The 18,559-nt window shown below is 39.6% G+C and overlaps 1 protein-coding gene across 1 annotated transcript; it reads right to left on the minus strand.

Annotated features, from left to right (window-relative positions):
• Positions 1-1,020: 1,020 nt before the first annotated feature.
• Positions 1,021-17,727, minus strand: PERP (p53 apoptosis effector related to PMP22). The gene is made up of 3 exons (XM_010379499.2): positions 17,342-17,727; positions 6,605-6,745; positions 1,021-2,495 (listed from the first exon to the last, which is right to left on the minus strand). Exons 1-3 carry the CDS (start codon positions 17,553-17,555, stop codon positions 2,320-2,322), a joined length of 531 nt encoding a protein of 176 aa, XP_010377801.2. The 5' UTR covers positions 17,556-17,727; the 3' UTR covers positions 1,021-2,319.
• Positions 17,728-18,559: the final 832 nt, after the last annotated feature.

Here is an 18,559-nt window from a genome sequence, read left to right on the forward strand (position 1 = left end):
AAGCAGAACATTTCTGCAAAGTATCAGAGTTAGTTTATCTTTGTCATAAATACTTTAGGTTGACCTGGTTCTATTATATCAGGTTCGTTGGTCCCAGGAGGTTGCATTTTTCCCAAATGTGCACCATTAAGGTGTTGTGTGATTGACGAAGGGAAGAAGGTTGGATGGGAAATAATGCAAAGACAAGTTCATGGTTAAAGAAGCTTATAAACAGAGTAATTTTCATGTATAACAGGAGACCACATTTCTTTATCTCTAGATATCCGTTTTCTTCTTGAATGAGCCGTGGTATTATTTTAAATGATGGGATTTTTAACATTTTTAATGACCACTTCAAATTCTCCACCAGTCACGGCATAGTTGTGTGGGTTTTCCTTTTCAATTTTAGTATAACCACCCAGATTACATTTCTCTAACATTCACCTTGCATTTTGAAAAGCATAGAAAAATTCACTGCCAAGGACTAGCTGGCCAACAGTAGCCCTAGGGAGAAATATTTCCATTCTCCCACCCACCCTCTCTGCACCCATTCTCACAATGACATACACCATAGTGGGAGTAACCTATAAACTATGGTGGGAAAAGAAGTAACAAATGATAAAATGGGAAGGTGGGCAAGGGGAAAATAAATCGAGACTGCTACCCCACCACCTGAATGGAAGGGGACCCCAGCACAAGGAGGGGGCTTCAGCTACACTCCACAAATGTCTCCCGGGTGTCTGAAACGGCCAGAAATCTCTTAGTCCATTTTCCTCTGGTTGGTAGGACTGTAGAGAAATTGTTTAATGTGTGCCTAGGGTATTGTTCATTGAGGAAAAAGTTCAGGGAGTAGACTACTAGAATTCATTAATCTCCACTCAAAAATTGGTTTTGGACACCTAAAACGAGCAAGGCCCTTAAAACTTCAAACAAACAAACAACAAACAAAAACCACATTTCATTATAGACCATGTTCTTATTACCCATTGTTTTTTTAATTCCCTTCCCCAGATTTGAAAAACGGAAAAACTACAAACTGGAAACAAGTTTAGAATACCTGGTTTATTGGGAAAACTTCATAATGAAAACTACAATTGGCTTTTTCCACAACTTACAAAATAATAATCTGATATTTAAAATGAATTGGTTTTCATTATGTAAGTAGAAATGGTAAAAAAAAATCATAGTAACCCATCTGATGCATCATATATATGCTATTCAGAGAAACTCGAATCCCCGAATTCTCCTGTGGCATGTTTTACATCAGACATTTTACATCTGTTTACCAAGAAAGACCAGGATTTTAACTATATGTAGGTTTCTGCTTACAGTTGCAAACTATCAGAAGCTTGTCTATATGATAGAGCCCAGATAAACCTGAGATTTAGAAAAGCGAGTCATTTATTCTCCTGAGGCTGTTTTAGTGGCACTTTTGTGACAGGAATGACCCTCCTGATGCTTTACTACACAACTTAACCAGATCTATCAGTCATGATAAATTAGACCCAGTCCATCTTTCAATCCAGTCTACTCTGGTTCTGAACATACAAACACAACACACTACAGATTTATTAATATAGCATTTTCCCATACCCTAACCCTATAAAGAACTTTAAAAGAGAAAATTTTGTCTAAATATTTCACACTTAAAGTAAAGCCTTACTAACCATGGCAACAGGTTTGGATCACAAAACAGTACCTTCCTAGATGACATATCGAGTCAACATGAAGCCTTAGCAAAAATGAATGATTCAGGATATTGAGAAATTCTCACAAACGGTATGCATTTAGGAAACGATTTTGCTTTCTTTAAATAGTCTGAAGGCTTGAGAATAAACTTTTTTTTTGCGTTTATTTTAGAATGTTTGGTCATTAATCATTTGTAACATTATCTTCCTTTTATCCTTAGCCCTTAACAGACCCAGTGCACTCTATTTGGAAATAACAAGAACTTGATCAGATTATTAAGTCTTGGAAACCTCATTTAAGTTGCATGTTCATATTCTCTTCTAAATGTACTATAAATGTTATGGATAGACATAAGGAGCTATTGGCATAGTATAGGTAATCAGTGAAAAGATACAACTCTCACAAAACATATTAAAAGATAAACACGAAACTGTAACACTACTTAAAAAATATTTTCACCCAAATTATTTTAGCATTTTTGACTACTTTAATAATATGAACACTGCCAAAAAAATGGGTTCAAAGTCGCCTGGAGAAACAGCTTCTTCTTCTGGAGTCCATCTCAGCAGCGGCGATTTTCTCCCATACTCATTCTCAAGTTAGGCAGATGTGTAGAAGTACCTGGGCTTGGCATTACCCAGAAGGTCATCTTCAGTAGTTGGGGAGGCAGCAGAAGAAGAAGGCACAGCCGATCAGGATAATCGTGGCTGCCCACCCAAAGCCGTAGGCCCAGTTATAGATGTAAGTAACAGCGGGGTTGGCATGAAGGGCGAAGGTCTGGGTGTACTTCACGGGGTAAATTACCAGGGAGATGATCTGGAACACAGCTAAAGGGAAGAAAAAAATCCCAGGGTATGAATGCATACATGCATGAAGGAATAAATACACAGTAACGACAGATTAACTCCTTCCACCAAGTTTCTGCCTCGAAATAAGTATAAAATCTACCTGGAGGCAGGAGGAATCTGGTTAGGCAGAGGCCAAAAAAGATTCTTGACTACTGTGTGTAAGAGATGCCTGGCGCTGAGCAGTATCACACTATATATGCCAAATATGTGAAAAACACACAGAAAAAAAAAATTGGAGAGCCATTCTATATTACATAGGCATTATATATACTAAAACAAAAAAGTACAAAACTGTGGCATACAATAGAAAGCAGGACAGTAAAGAACAACCTATTTTTTCATCTTTGTGTTTCCTATACCAAACACATACTTCATATGTTCAGTGTTAGCAAAAATTACATATATATATGTATATATACATACAGGCATGCACATATATACACACAGCCATGCACACATGACTCAATATTGATATTCAATAACAAATCACTGGAATATTCATTCAATAAGTAAATGACTAAATGAAACAATGAACTAATACTGAGAATGATCAAGGGGAGAATCCGCAGAGAAGACTGCAGAGGACGTGGGAATCTGAAGAGGAAACAGACGTGGAGGGAGGGCAGGGGGAAGGGCATGGGGAGGTGTGGTGGGGACACGAAAAATAAAAGCAGCAAATGATCACAGTGCTTAGGGAGGTGTGTTGAGGATGTGGAAAGAAACACATGAAGATTTCTAAACTCTCTGGGATAATAGTCACATTATTATAATTATTAACCTTTGTAATAGTATTTAAGCAATTTCAAACAAAATGAACATTATCGAGTCTACTTTCGTGGTCTTTTTCAATGGACATGCATGATTTTATAAAGCTACAATGAGTATATACATGTGTGTTCTGCATCATTTTAACTTAATATTTATATGTACATTGCCATGTCAAAGGGTCTGATTTTAGCTCTTTCACCATAAGACACTACTCTCCACAAGGAGGGACCAAGTAGCTGTGCCCTCCAGGAAGGTATCAGGGACTCTGTAGTCCTCACCACCATTTTTCTACCATCTTAATTCTTTTCTATAGCTCCACAGATGTACCTTGAAGTAGTTTTCTTTTTCTTCTTCATTTTTTTTTCACTGCTAGAAAGGCTATAGATGTTTCTGTATCTTCATTTGTTGCTTCTAATTCTTAACTAAACTAAAACATTCCTCTTGTAATTTACAAAGGACAGTCTTAGGGTAAATCTTAAATATTTATCTACTTCCAGTATACTTTAAATAGCAAACTCTTACTATTTAAGTTTGTCATTTGCTACCACATACTGTGTAAGATATAAAAGCAAAGCTTTTCTACATTGACTTCTAATTATCTTGGTAATAAATATTAAATATTGCTATTTATCAATTCTGGCTCATCATATATGAAGTCCTTATAATAGTTTGGATTAATTTCTGCCTAATTTAAATTGTATCAGTGTTCAATTTTTCCGATGTTTAATGTAAGAATATATATAAAATTTAAAATAACTATTTCTATGAAACATACCTTAAAAGTCAAATAGGCCTTATTCAACATTACCACTAAAAGTGTGTTGAGATTTCTAGGCTTTTTATGCTTCTAAATACATTTTCTGTTCTATTTTTCATACTCTTTAAAGGAAAGGGTGAGTATTAAATTACAAAATGAAAATTCTAGGTTAAGCCGACTGTTAAGCTATAAATCTGTTGAAGCTCACTGAACTAATTTTCTTTACAACAATAACTCTGCTGCCCTGTCACTATGGATGCCCAGTGCTAGATCTTTTTGTTTTAATGCTACAAGAAAGCAATGGATAAGAGTTTTACTAGGATTTTTTTTTTATTCTGGTAAAATATACATAACATTTATCATTTGGACTTTCAATTGTTCACTATAAGTGTACAATTTAGTGGCATTAAATAAATTCACAACGTTATGTAACCATTACCACTGTCTATACCCAAAACTTTTTCATCCATACATAAAGTCAGTATCTCTTTAAAAATAACTCCCCATTCTTCCCTCCCCACAGGGAGTAACTTTTATTCTACTCCCTGTCTCTGTAAATTTGCCTATTCCAGGTAGCTCATGTAAATGGAATAATATATTTGTACTCAGTCTGTGCCTAGCTTATTTCACTTGGCATGTTTTCAAGGTCCATCATGTTGTAGCATATATCAAAATTTCATTCCTTTTTATGGCTGAATAATATTCCACTGTATGTATATACACACTCTGTTTGTCCATGCATCTGTTGATGGACACTTTGGTTGTTTCCACCTTTTGGCTGTTGTGAATAGTGTTGCTATGAACAGGGGTTACAAGTATCTTCAAGTTCTTGTTTTTAATTCGTTTGGATATATACTTAGGAGTGGAATGCTGGGTCATATAGTATTTACTAGGATTTTTTTCAACTAACATTAATGTCTTAGTGTGTTATTTATGTATTTATTTATTTTTTGAGATGGAGTCTCACTCTGTCACCCAGGCTGGAGTGCAGCAATGCATCTCGGCTCACTGCAAACTCCACCTCCCAGGTTCAAGTGATTCTCCTGCCTCAGCCTCCCATGTAGCTGGGATTATAGGTGTTCACCACCACGCCCAGCTAATTTTTGTATTTTTAGTAGAGATGGGGTTTCACCATGTTAGCCAGGCTGGTCTCGAACTCCTGACCTCAAGTAATCTGCCTGCCTCGGCTTCCCAAAGTGCTAGGATTATAGGCATGAGCCACCACACCTGGTGTTAGTGTGTTATTTCTAATGGTGATTTAAACTGGCATCTATGGAGTTTTCTAAGACATATGAAAGGAAGATACATCAAGTGTGTTTCTTTGCTAGGGTCTTATAAATTTGAACTACAAAAATAACCAAGTAGAAATGAAAGTGGACACCAACCAGGTTCTTTATACCTTTTGTGATTCCAAGTCGCTTCTGATTTTAAAATAATATTCAAAAAGCAAACTTTGAAAATATGAAGATCAAGAACTTTATTTTTAATCAAGAGAAACTGTCAAATGTGCCGTGAAGAAAGCCAGGGCTGTGTATGGACCAGCCGGTTTTCTGAGGCACTCCTCCTGCCTCACCTGTGTTGCCCACAGCTCTATGAACTTAACTCTCCTAAGCTCAGGGAACCAGCACAAAATGGCCTTCCTCCTGGTTCATGCATGATCATATAGACCCCTTCGAATCATAAGGCTTCTGACCTGTTTCCAAGACCATCTGCTCACTTTGTATTTGTACCTCGGGTCTGTAGCTTGAATGTCTGCTTTGGTCCCGTAAGCCTAAACTGCTAAGAAATGACCTGTGGCCTCCCTTTGCCGCTATCAACACCTTCTGTTTTTTCCCTGCTTGGAAAGTCCAGTTTTACTTCTGAATCTAACTCTGTGGCTAGGGTCCTGCCCTTGACAGATTTCCTTAGTGCCACATACCTGACTAAAATTTCCAATAATTCTTCTCCTAAAATCCTAGTTCTTGTACTCCATCAGTAAGTGTTCACGCTGGGCCCTGCATACCTGAATAACTAAATTTCCTCACATCACCTGTGTCTGGACCACTATCTCCCCACACAGGCACTATGCTGCACATTCCCGTTCTGGCCTCTCCCAGGGTCTTCCATCCCACGGCAGAACACCATTTCATGACCCACATCATAAGATCACAAGACTCTTTCAACAAGGGAAATAGTTCAGGGGCATTCAGGTCCCCTTGGCAGGGGGCTCACAGCAGGCCTGGGCTGGGGACCACAATGGAGAGCACTGCTTTTCCAAGGCTGACACAGCCTAGTTTCTTGGGTAGAGGAGTCAGTGGATAGGACCCCCTAAGAGAGATAGGGGCATGTAGAGTGACAACCCTTGTCACTTGGATGGGGAGTACAGAACACTGCATGAGCCACAGGAGGAAAGGGATGCAGATCTTAAAACACTTCTCTCCTCTGTTACTTCTACCCTAGTGATACATTTTCCACGAAGAGATTGGAAACTGTAACAGTCATGGGTCTTCTTTGTGGAATTGACCATTACTAAGTTGATGGCCACTGAAGGCATAAATGAAGAATTGCTGACACACAGTCTTACCAGCCAAGGCAAGGAGACCTCCAATCACTCTTAGGAAGACAAGCATCTGGGGTCCACATAGGGCGAAGAAGGAGAGGATGAAACAGATCACCAGGATGATGAAGCCACAGAAGAGCATGGCAGCCGCTGCTCTTCCCCATGCTGCAGGAAAAAAGAAACAGCAATTAACAAGATAGACATATCAGGTTTAAAAATTACTTATCACAGTATCAATATAGTTTTGGGCTTTTTTCCCCTACTAGTTATATTTGGATGGAAAGACAGTTTTTCTTTTGACAATACTTAAGCATCTCCATATTTTAAGGGAAGAACAGGGAATTCATATGTAGGACATTAATATACTGAGACTCAGAAATGTCTTTTCCCCCTCAGTTTTTGGCAAAAGTTTACATCTCTGAAATTAAAGTCAAACTTCATTAATCTGTTTCTCATGTGATAAGTTTGCCACATAATGGGTATAAGGTTCACCCACTGTTCTAACACAACATGATCATAATAAACAACATTTTTGGTACTAAATAATCCAGATTATAAACTCTAGGAAATGTTTTAAATATCTTTAAGGGATCTTTGTTTCATATTAATGTTTGGTTCCATACAAAAATAATCATTGAAAAAATATATTTATGACTAGGCAGAGGTGTTAAATAAAACAATTTAAGCATGAAGAAGTAGCTCTGATCTTATAACAAGCTTATAACTAGCTTATAACAAGATCTTATAACAAGCTTGGTAGCAAACCACTTTCCTAAATTTCTGCCTAAATTTTAATTTCTTAAGTATTCAAAATGTATTTTACAATAGATTTTAATTATTTATCTTTGCCCTAAAAAATAATCAGGATTTGATGGCAATCAAGTTCTAGGTTTGAAGACCTACATGGGCACCTCCAGCCCTGGGTCATTCTATTCTGCACTGAAGAAATACAGAGATCCATGCTATCCACATGAATGATTCTAGTCAACAACGCCTATTGTTCAACTCACCCTCATTGTTAAAACCTCTTCACACACAACCTTGCCTCTAGTGGTAACACCTAGTAACATTCAGGACACGCATGAGCTCACTGAATCCTCACAACTTTTTTTTCTGTTTTATTTTTATTTATATATATGTATTTTTTAATTTCAGTAGTTTTTGGGGTACAAGTGGTTTTCGGTTACAGGGATGAATTGTATGATGGTGGAGATTTTAGTGCCCCCGTTACCCGAGTAGTGTAAATCTTATAACTTCTTAAAGTGCACACTGCTATTGTTTCTATTTTAGACATGAAGGATATACTTAGAGTTCAAATAACCTGACCATAGCCACACAGCTAGTAAATGGTTTAGACAGAGTTTGATTTCAGCCTGTTTGAATCTAAAACATGACTTTTTAAAAATAATTTACACACTATAAAGTTCACCCTTTTAAAGTGTATAATCCACTGGTTTTTACTGTATTCACAGCGTTATGCAACCATCTCCACTAACAATCCAGAACATTTTCATCGCCCCAGAAAGAAACCCCGTGCCCATTAGCAGTCACCCTCCATCACCTCTTCCTCCAGCTTCTGGCAACCACAAATCTACTTTCTGTCTCTATACATTTGCCGATTTGGGACCTTTCATATAAATGGAATATTATATACTACATGGCCTTTTGTGACCGGCTTCTTTCACTGAGTATGGTATGATGCAGTTCGTCACGTTATAGCATCAATCCATACTTCATTCTTTTCAATGGCTGATTAATATTCTATGGTATGAATATACCACTTTAGTCTATGCGTTCATTTGCTGGTGGAAGATTGTGCACTCTTAACCTATTAGCCTTCACTACATTTGAAAAGGAGAGTCATGAGTCACATGTCCTCCGCCTTGACATTACTCTTACTCTGTAACACAGCACAGCTGACAGTATTTGTCCTCCCTTAATTCTAGATCGTTTGACTGGTCAAGGTGAAACGAAGATGGAGGCTGGCAGAAAGAGCAAGGGTGTTGGAGCTGCTGGACCTCATTTGGACCCTGCCTCTGCCCTTTTGGCCATACTCCAGTCTCTGCATCTGTTAACCAAGGCTACAAACACCTGTTCCAAGATGATGGTGAGGAAGCACACTCCTGTAATATCAGTGACTAACTCTCCAGCCCTCACTACTCAAAACATTCCTCCTGTGTCCCTGTAACTTTTCTTCAGTACCTCATGTCTTTATTTTCTTCTACATTTGCAAGGTTCTGCACCATCCCATAAAGATTGTTCCTCAGTCATCTGATGCATTTTTCTCTCTTCATCTGTTAGAGACAAACCTGAGCTACGGCTCCACATGCCCTTCTCCAACTCCCATGCACCTTCCAGGTCTTCCTCTAGATCCATGAATGACTGGGGCACAATAGATTATTAAGGAGATAAAACATTTTTCTGTCCTAGAAACACTGTTTTCACACAAATTAGGTCAGGATGGGGCTGAGACTGTACCTGATTTGGCCTAGTTTTATATGGACAATTTTTATTATTTTCCTCCAAATCTTCTAGCTCTTCCTGTCAGACCACTGAGAGATTTGAGAGAGAAGGTTAAAATGGGAACATTTTATTTTAAACTAGAAAGGAATAAAGCCCAAATGTTAAACTTAGTAAGTCTCTTTTCTCACTTTTGCCTCATTCTTCAAGATAACTTTTAAGAGAAGAGGGACCATGCTTTGGAAAGAATATTAATTAATCAGACCTCTCTAAGTAAAGCCCATAGACCACAAAGGCAAAATAAGCAGTAGTGCTCCTTAAAATGATACTCATTCCTATGCCTCCCTCCAGACTTATGGAATCAGAGCTTGAGTGGTAGTACCCAAGAATCTGCGTTTTATTAGTGTTTCTTATATCCATAAAGTTTGAGAACAACTTGGATGATTAAAGTCCTTATTAAAACAGATGCAGCACTATCAAAAAGGTTCGTATAACTTTAAGTATGTGACCCACTGTCAATTATAGTTTCATTTCTTTAGATTTTTTTAAATGGCCACTGGTACTCATTAAGTTCAATTAAACCGAATAGTTAAATCAAATAAGCAAAAACATTATTTTTTTTAATTTTATGAGTTCACAAGTTTGAAACTGCAATGAAAGGAAACATATCTATATATGCAGGTGAAATAATGCAAACATAATAAAAATCATGGTATGGCAGAATTTTCAATAAAAACAGGCAAAACCTCCTAACAAGGAACCTATTTCAATAACTCAACTTTTACAATCACAGATAAAGGTTTGAAAAATCTAGCCAAATAAATTATGTATGATATTTCTGTAAAGAGTAATATTAACAATTTTACTTATTTGAGGAAAATTAACATAAAAAGATTATTACTATTATACTTCCTCTAACATTATAGCTGAAGTATAATTTATGCTTAGTTTCAAGTGCTTGGAAGGACTTAAACGGCAATGAAATGGCAAGCCAATTCACCTAACCTAAAGCCAAGACGTGAATGGAAATATGGGAATATTTTAAGAACTCTTCCCATGCTATCTTAAAACAATTCAGTTAATGTCTTGCTTATTTAAAGTGCTGAGTCTAAAGAAAATCAAAATGGAAAATTAAACAACATTTTGTCTTGAGAAAGACTGCCTTGGAAATAGAACGTGTAAAACCTGCTCCTTGCATCACAGAAACACCCACATTGAATCACTTAACTATCATTTAAGACAGCAATCTTGGCACAGTTCTAAAGATCCTGACTGATGAATAACAGACGTCTTCAAGTAAAGCAATCTGCCTTCTCATGTCAATGACCATTTAGACCATACCAGGTCTGAGCAGGGTCTTTCCAGCCCACCGTTCTGTCTGAGAAGGGGCTTTTCAGATGCAGACACTTAGAACGTGGGTATTCTCCATGACCTACATTTTGAAAAGTTAATCACTTTATGCTTTAGGTAGCTGTGGTCTCACTTAGTTACCCAGAATGAGCCTACTATCTACAAACTGACCAAACCCTTTAGGAGCTGTTTAAATTTTTATGTTATATCACAGTCTAAATTCTATCCTATTTACCAACCCCACTGGAAAACATCAACTTTTAGAACTTGTCCTAAAGCTACATCTTTCATGATTCAATAGATGGTCCTTAGTTTTTCAAAGAGAGACTATCCATCTTTATCTAATATGAATGTAAGTTTGTCTTTCATTACTATTTTATATACCAAATTTGCGTGTGTGTGTGTGTGTGTGTGTGTGTGTGTGTGTGTGTGTGTGTGTAAGTGTATGGGAGAGAGTAGAAAGGATTCTCATTGTCAATTGTCATTCTCTGGATTAAGACCACAAAAGCATTCAGTACTCCTGGTAAATAGATGCTGCATTTCTGTGTAGGAAAGTTTAGTTTGTTTTATTTTCTTAAAGGAAGAGCAATTTGGTAATTTTCTTAAGGTAAGAGGCACATGTGGAATGAATGGCCTGGACTAGATTACTGGGTCCTAAACATTCTAGATTTTATAAATCATATGTACTTTTAAAAATGATTAAATCAATAGAGTGGCCAACTGTTTATTTTTTGCTGTGTAAGGACTTGAATGCATACATGCTCATGCAAAGAGTAATCTGTCTGTCCTAACTTTACTTTCTAAGTGCCACTTGGAAAAGTTCATGTAATCAAAGAAACCAACAGCATTATACATTTAAGTGATATTCATTAGATGAACAATAGCTTATCAAAGTTGCCTAGCCCTTGCAAAGATTCAACATCAAATCAAGAACATGGAAACCAACGTGTTTTAACGTCACCAACAAAACTGAGTTTTTCCTAGGAAGTGATTTTAAGTTTTTTGTATGAGAAAGCATGCTATATTGTTTTCCAGAAATTACATACAAAAAACCCAAAATGTTACAAGGCTAGTAAGATCAACTAATAAGAGCAAAAAAGTAAAAATAAATAAATACCTTAAATGTCAAGCTAGAAACAGGCCAGCTGTGGTGGCTCACGCCTATAAGCCCAGCACTTTAGAAGGCCGAGACAGGTCATGTGAGGTCAGGAGTTCGAGACCAGCCTGGCCAACATGGTGAAACCCCCATCTCTACTAAAAATACAAAAATTAACTGGGTGTGGTGGCACACGCCTGTAGTCCCAGCTACTCAGGAGGCTGAGGCATGAGAATCGCTTGCACCTGGGAGGCAGAGGTTGCAGTGAGCCGAGATGGCGCCACTGCACTCCAGCCTGAGCAACAGAGGGAGACTCTGTCTCAAAAAAAAGGTCAAGCTGGAAATGATAAACTGAAGCTTGAGAAAATAAAATAAACTTTTATTTTAAGACAAGAAGAACATCATTAATATTTTTTAAATTGTTGGTAATACTTTGGAGACGATCACTAATTTTCCCCCCAAAGGTAGTCCTCCTCTTCATGAATCTGCTACATTCTTCAGTAGTTTTAAACGTGGCGTACCCTCTTACTCGATGTCCTTATGACAATAATGTGGCACCCAGCCAGAGTCCAGTCCCTTTCCAGAATATAGGATTCATCTGTCAATAATACCAAAGATTCTGTATCATCCAAGATTTTGTCAGATTCTTCATATTGTTTCTATAACGCTCTTTAAGCCAAACATAGGCGGAACTGAAAACTGGATAAAACCACAGTTCAAGAAATAAAAAAGATCCTGCCTACAACCAAATGTAAGCATGGGAGAATGATGTATTCAAAAATATAGTTTTGCATATTCAATGAGGAGGTAATCTGCAGTGATTTGGCCAGTGCTTCTGAAACTTAAAAGTGCTTACCTCCTCCAGGAAGTAGTTAAAATGCAGATTCCGATTCTTAGGCCAGCACAAGACATTGGACGTCCAACAACCACCCAGATAATTCTGCTGCACTGGTTTGCAGCAGAACTCTAGAGGACAACTCATAACAGGCCCCCCAAAAAATACATAAAAAGACACCATTCTGCAGAAGTTCAGGAAGGCAGTTAAATGGCTCAACAGAGAGATGGCAGGGAGAATACATGGGAGAGCATTCCACAGCTGGTGTGAGATTCTTTACATGCTCTGCATGGTCTCATGAACCTGACTACTCCATTGCTCTCTGTTACTTTAACCCTTAATAATCTTCTTTCAGACGATTTATCTAATCAACGAGAGGAGAAGCCATTCTATACAGGATGGGGTGAAAACAGGAAAAGTCAATCTAAAGACAAGATAACTAGCAGTGAATCTGGGATCTACCCTCAAATATTTGAACATCTGTCAATGAAAGAAGACTGGAAAGTAGGAATTACACAGCTCTGTCAGTTTAAGAGAAGTACTTGGAAACAAACTGTATCATCCAGGGAACAGAACTAAGTTGTTGAACAAGGGACGAAGCTTAGTCACGGGTGCTAGGGATGGGTGCGGGCTTTGGTGAAAGCTTGAATCTGGTGTACTTTAATTCCCTTCTAATTATAACATCCCAGTAGTCTGCATCCCTTTACAGGACAAACACAAGTTAGGGGACACTGAGAAGAACTGAGGCTGTCTGCGGTGGCTACTGCTGAGAGAGGCACATGTGGAATGAATGGCCTGGACTAGATTACTGGGTCCTAAACATTCTAGATTTTATAAATCATATGTACTTTTAAAAATGATTAAATCAATAGAGTGGCCAACTTTTTATTTTTTGCTGTATAAGGACTTGAATGCATACATGCTCATGCAAAGAGTAATCTGTCTGCTAATGCATAATTTCATAAATTAGAAACAGTTTTTTGTTTGTTTTGTTTTTGAGACAGAGTCTCGCTCTGTTGCCCAGGCTGGAGTGTAGTGGCATGATCTTGGCTTACTGCAACCTCCGCCTCTCGGGTTCAAGCAATTCTCCTGCCTCAGCCTCCCGAGTAGCTGGAATTACAGGTGCCCGCCACCATGCCTGGCTGATTTTTTTGTATTTTTAGTGGAGACAGGGTTTCACCATGTTGGCCAGGCTGGTTTTGAACTCCTGACCTTAAATGATCTGCCCACCTCGGCCTCCCTGAGTGCTAGGATTACAGGCGTGAGCCACCACCACACCCAGCCAGGAACAGTTTAATACCTTTCACTTCCCAGTTCCCACTGCAAAAACCACAAGGGCATGATCTCAAAATGAAGTCCTTTCAATCAGTAGTCTCCAACCTTTTTGGCACCAGGGACCAGTTTCGTGGAAGAAAATTTTTCCACGACTGGGGTTGGGTTGTGGTTTTGGGATGATTCAAGGGTATTACCTTTATTATACACTTTATTTCTAGTATTATTACACTGTATAATATATAATGAAATAATTACACAACTCACCATAATGTAGAATCAGTGGAAGTAACGATCTGTGGTCTCAGGGTTGGGGACCCCTGCTTTAAGGGGAATTTAGACTAATGTAAACTATTGACTTGTACTTACTTTTCTTATTTATTGTGCATTTGAGAGCCACAGGGCTAACTGACCTAAAACTATTTCATGTAATACTGATTCTCTGACTTGTCCAACAGTGATTTCATGTTAAAAACAAACAAAATATCGATGCATTTGCAGTATGCAAAGGGTGGCTTTGGTTAAAAAACAACAACAACAACAACAAAAACAGAGGCTTTGTACTTCCCAGTTTGGATTCAAGGCAAATACTCGTCAATCCTCACTGACTCCCTGTTTCACTCTGGTGCACTAACTTATCGCCATTATTCTCCACTTGAACAAGCTGGAGCTTGCCTGCGATTTGAAATCTACACAGCTGAGGCTGAAAATATCCTCCTGATGTATTTTCTTAAAAACTGGAAAAGAAGGTGCCAGCGGTACAAAACTAGTGTGAGTGAGCATACATTTAAATTTCACATTTTATTTATAGGTGAAATTTGAATGATTTCAATCATTAATCTATAGATTTTCTTTTCCTGTTTTGACAAATATAAATCATGATTTTTAAAAAATGCAAATAATGTTTTAAGCTGGGTGTTAATTTAGCTGGTACTATCATATCAAAGAAAATATTCAGCGAATAATTTGGCTCATTCACAAGGAAAAATGAGGTGATTTGGTCATCTGAAATTCTTAACCTGTCAGTAACAGTGAAAAATATAACATTCTGCTTTTTATATAGTTCTAAGGATTTATCTTTATAAAAACATCCATATTCATTAGGATTATTGTCAATACTTGCCAGGAATAACCTGTGTCTTTGCTACCAAAATGAACATATTGTTATGAACATCATCTAATAAGAGAGGTGCTGAAATACTTCGGAATAAAAAGACTTTCTTAATAGTTACAATGGTAAATCAAAATATTTATTGCCTAGTACATATGAAGAAGTTTTTCAAAGTGGATGTACACACTCAATTCTCTATACGGAGATCTCATTTTAATCAGAGCCATCAACCTTATTCCTTGTTGCACAAGATAATGTGTGTTTGTGCATATGTGGGAGTGTGTGTAAACTGCTTACTTCATTTTAGATAAAGTACAAGCTCATGTAAATATATGGTTTTCAGTAAGGCCTTACTGAGGCTATCTGAAAATCTAGAGTTCATAGACGCCTAGATAATCACCTTACAGTGTCGTTATACACAGCTTCTACAATTGTGAGGCAAAACTAGCCAATGTGCATGCGGGCGATGAGCACAGAAGTATAACAAACACTTAAACTGATCTCTAACTACAACGGCCGGTAGCTCCATATCTGCTGTCTTCTTCCCACAGTCACCTCATGACAGCAGATCCCAGATTCATGATTTGATTCTAGATCTTCAGCAAGAGCTGTGTGTGTGTGTAATGCATTACCGGCACTTAATTACCTTTGCAAAGGTAGCAGGAATAATTAAACTGAGTTGTTAAAGCTACTACCATTTATGAAAATCAGTCATGCTGCATTATAAAGAGATTTTTCAAGATCCACTTAGAAAATCGAGCTTTTCTAAGGACCAATTTCTATGTCAAACTGAATTACAAACCATACACTGGTTAGTGTTTTCTTTACAACTGAAAAAAATTAACATTTAGACTTCTAATTAAAAATTCTACCAAACTAAGAAAAAAAAACCCTGCTTACTGCCTTCCACAAAGCAATGTATCAGTCTAAGGTGGAACAGCCACACCCTAAAAAGGTGAGCTCATCCTGCAAGCCAAGAAAAATAAAAATGGCATTGTGCATGTTTCACAAGAGGGCTGTGGTCACAGCCAGAGCTTTGCAGGTCAAATCATGTCCCGGCAGTAGCACTGATCATAGTTCTGCCAATATCCGCGCCCCCGCCCCACCCCCAGTCGAAGGCACACTAACCTTACTTTATATGTGGAGGATTACTGCGTATACTTTGGGTCTGCATTAGTCTTTGGAGTAGGGTATAATTATCAAAGTATGTTTAAAAACACACACGCAGATCTGTTAGGTCCCCTACAAGAGACTGAGTTCAGATGCATTTTAACTAGAAGATATTTCAAAAAACAATGAATTCCCTTTAAAAACCTAAAAGACTGGAGATGATACAGACCTGAACTGGCGCAGTGTTTGTATGGGTTTTCAGAGAAGAAAACACACAAACCGCAAGGAAAGCTGGAATTTTCTGCAGTGTTTACATTTTATTACCCGGCTAATGGGGACCATGCTTGCTTCTGTGGGGGAAGTTCATCATGAGGACGTCCAAAGGATTCCACAAAAGAAAGGGCACTAGGCTGCTGATATAGTACCCCAGAAACACAAATAAACAGGATTGGGTTGGAAATCCTGGGCCACTTCAAAGAAAGAATCAAGTAAATGGTAATAGTAAGAATTGAAAACAGGCACGGTAGATTGCTTTCTCTGTTTAAAACTATTAAACCCGGTAGGTAAAGCCCATTTGGCTTTAAGGTTTTATTAGGCTCTCACAGCCCCCATCTCCCCGCCACACATTGCTAATCACAGTAGACCCCAGCTGTGATTCCCATCCACCCCTAGGCAAGGAGAGGGGGCTTCCCATTGTGAAAGAAAATGCCTTTTCAAACAAGAACCACGCTCCAGTCCTGACTTTCAGCAAGGCAAGCAGGGAGCTTCCTCCATGCTGGGAAAATGGCACACAGTACTTCACTTGCCAGGTACATTAAATTTGTCAACTCTGCTTCTCTTCGCGGGTGTAGGGAATGTGTTTGCTTTTTAGATTTCAAATCAGATTAAAATAATTAAGTTTTCTAAACAGCAATGCCATGCTTAAGCCAAAGGACACTCCCTAGAACAAGAGCTAACAAGAACTAGCCAGACCGGTAAAAAAGACTGAAGTATCTATTGAAATCGTTAACTGCTAAAACTGCCTGAAAGGGTTTTTTTTTTAAATGGGAACGTTTTTTTCAGCTATATCAAGTTGAACGAATCCACTGATATTAGGGGAGGCAGGTTATTTCAATATTTATATTTTAATCATAAGAAGAAACAGGAGGAAGAGAAATTTCAGGTCTCCAAGAAACTTTGTTCATTAGATTTACTCATCTAAACTTGCAATGCTTGAAATAATCTTTCGTACGTAACTGACAACACCCAGGAAAAAAAAAAACTATACAGTTTGAACTAGGTCCATTTCTTTCTTTCTTTTTTCTTTTTCTTTTTTTTCAGTTTCTGAGCTTGGTGTTAGCCACCCAAAGCTACCGCTGCTGCATTTGGTTCAGGTCGGATGCATGAGCCCCAGCTCGCCCTAAACAGGCATTCTGAAAGGCTCCGGCTCCCCCTGACCCTGTGAGGGCCCACCACGCGCTGCGGCTTTTGCAGGCCGCAGCCCCGAGGGCTTCCTGGAGGCGGCGGCGGCGGCGGGCTGGCACTCACCGTACTCCATGAGGCTCTGACAGCCCTCCTCGTAGGACCCGCTGCCGCCACCCTCTTGGGAACATTTCCACCACAGCGAGGACGTCTGGATGTGGTCGCTCGACTGCAACCAGCCGCGGCCGGCCAGCGCGATGATGTCGAAGGCGATGGCGCTGAGTAGGAGCAGGGGCAGGATCCAGCGGCACCGCTCGCAGGCCAGGCCGCAGCGGATCATGTTGACGGACGGCGCGGGGCCGAGCGGAGTGGAGCGGACGGAGGAGCGCGCGGGACGGGCGGCAGCAGAGAGTGGCCTGCAAGCGCGGGCGCCGCCACAAAAGTGAAGAGGCCGCAGGGAGGCGGCTCCCGAGGAAGCCGCTCCGGGCGACCCCACCTAGATTCCGGTGACTCAGAGGGCGCCTGCCCCGACCTGCCGGCCGGGCCGGGGCGGGCGGGGCCGCTGGTAAACAGGAGGGGCTGGGGTGACACCGGGCGGCGGCGGAAGGCGGCCCGAGAGTCCCACGCGTGCCCCGAGCCTCCAGTCCCGCTCGCCTGGTCCTCTCCACGCGCGTGTTTTGTCTTCCTGGCGCACCAACATATACACCTGTTTATCTGCACAGCCGCAGCCTAATATGTGAGCCCTGATGTTGCATCGTGGCGCGGTGGTCAGCAATGCCAATGCCATATTTGAGTTTTCAGCAGTGTGAGATGGGTGTTCTAACTGCGCCTGTGGATAAAGGCTGCACTCCTTTGGACGCGTGCACCCAAACCCAGAAGCCCGCCCCGACCCCTGCCGACACAGGTGATTCCTTCCTCCTAGGCTCCACCTTTGCACCTTGGACCTTGGCTCCCCGGGTACTCTTACCTCTTTGCATGCTGTTCTTTCCTGCTGGGTTGCCAGCTTTTGGAAAGCGGAGGCTATGCTGAATTTATCTGTGTATCCCTAGTGTCCAGCACTGTGTCTGGATCTCAAGGGAAGCTCAGTGAATTTGATGAATGAACATGTAATTAACAAATGCTCGCTTCCTTTCGGAAAGGCTTCATCTGGCTTCCCCAGATAATTTCGTGTCGCCTCTGCTGCAGTCCACTTCGTATCACGAATCTCTACCTGTTTAAACTGCACTCTTTCTAATCTTCATTTACTATTTTGAGGTTTTTCCAAATAAAAATCATACGTCAGCATGCAACCTGCATTTAGAATCCCCCCCTCGGTGTCCTGGGCTAGCTCCCGTCAAAGTCCTG

This window comes from Rhinopithecus roxellana, chromosome 4, assembly GCF_007565055.1.
Source record: "Rhinopithecus roxellana isolate Shanxi Qingling chromosome 4, ASM756505v1, whole genome shotgun sequence".
In the NCBI taxonomy this organism is placed as follows: Eukaryota; Metazoa; Chordata; class Mammalia; order Primates; family Cercopithecidae; genus Rhinopithecus; species Rhinopithecus roxellana.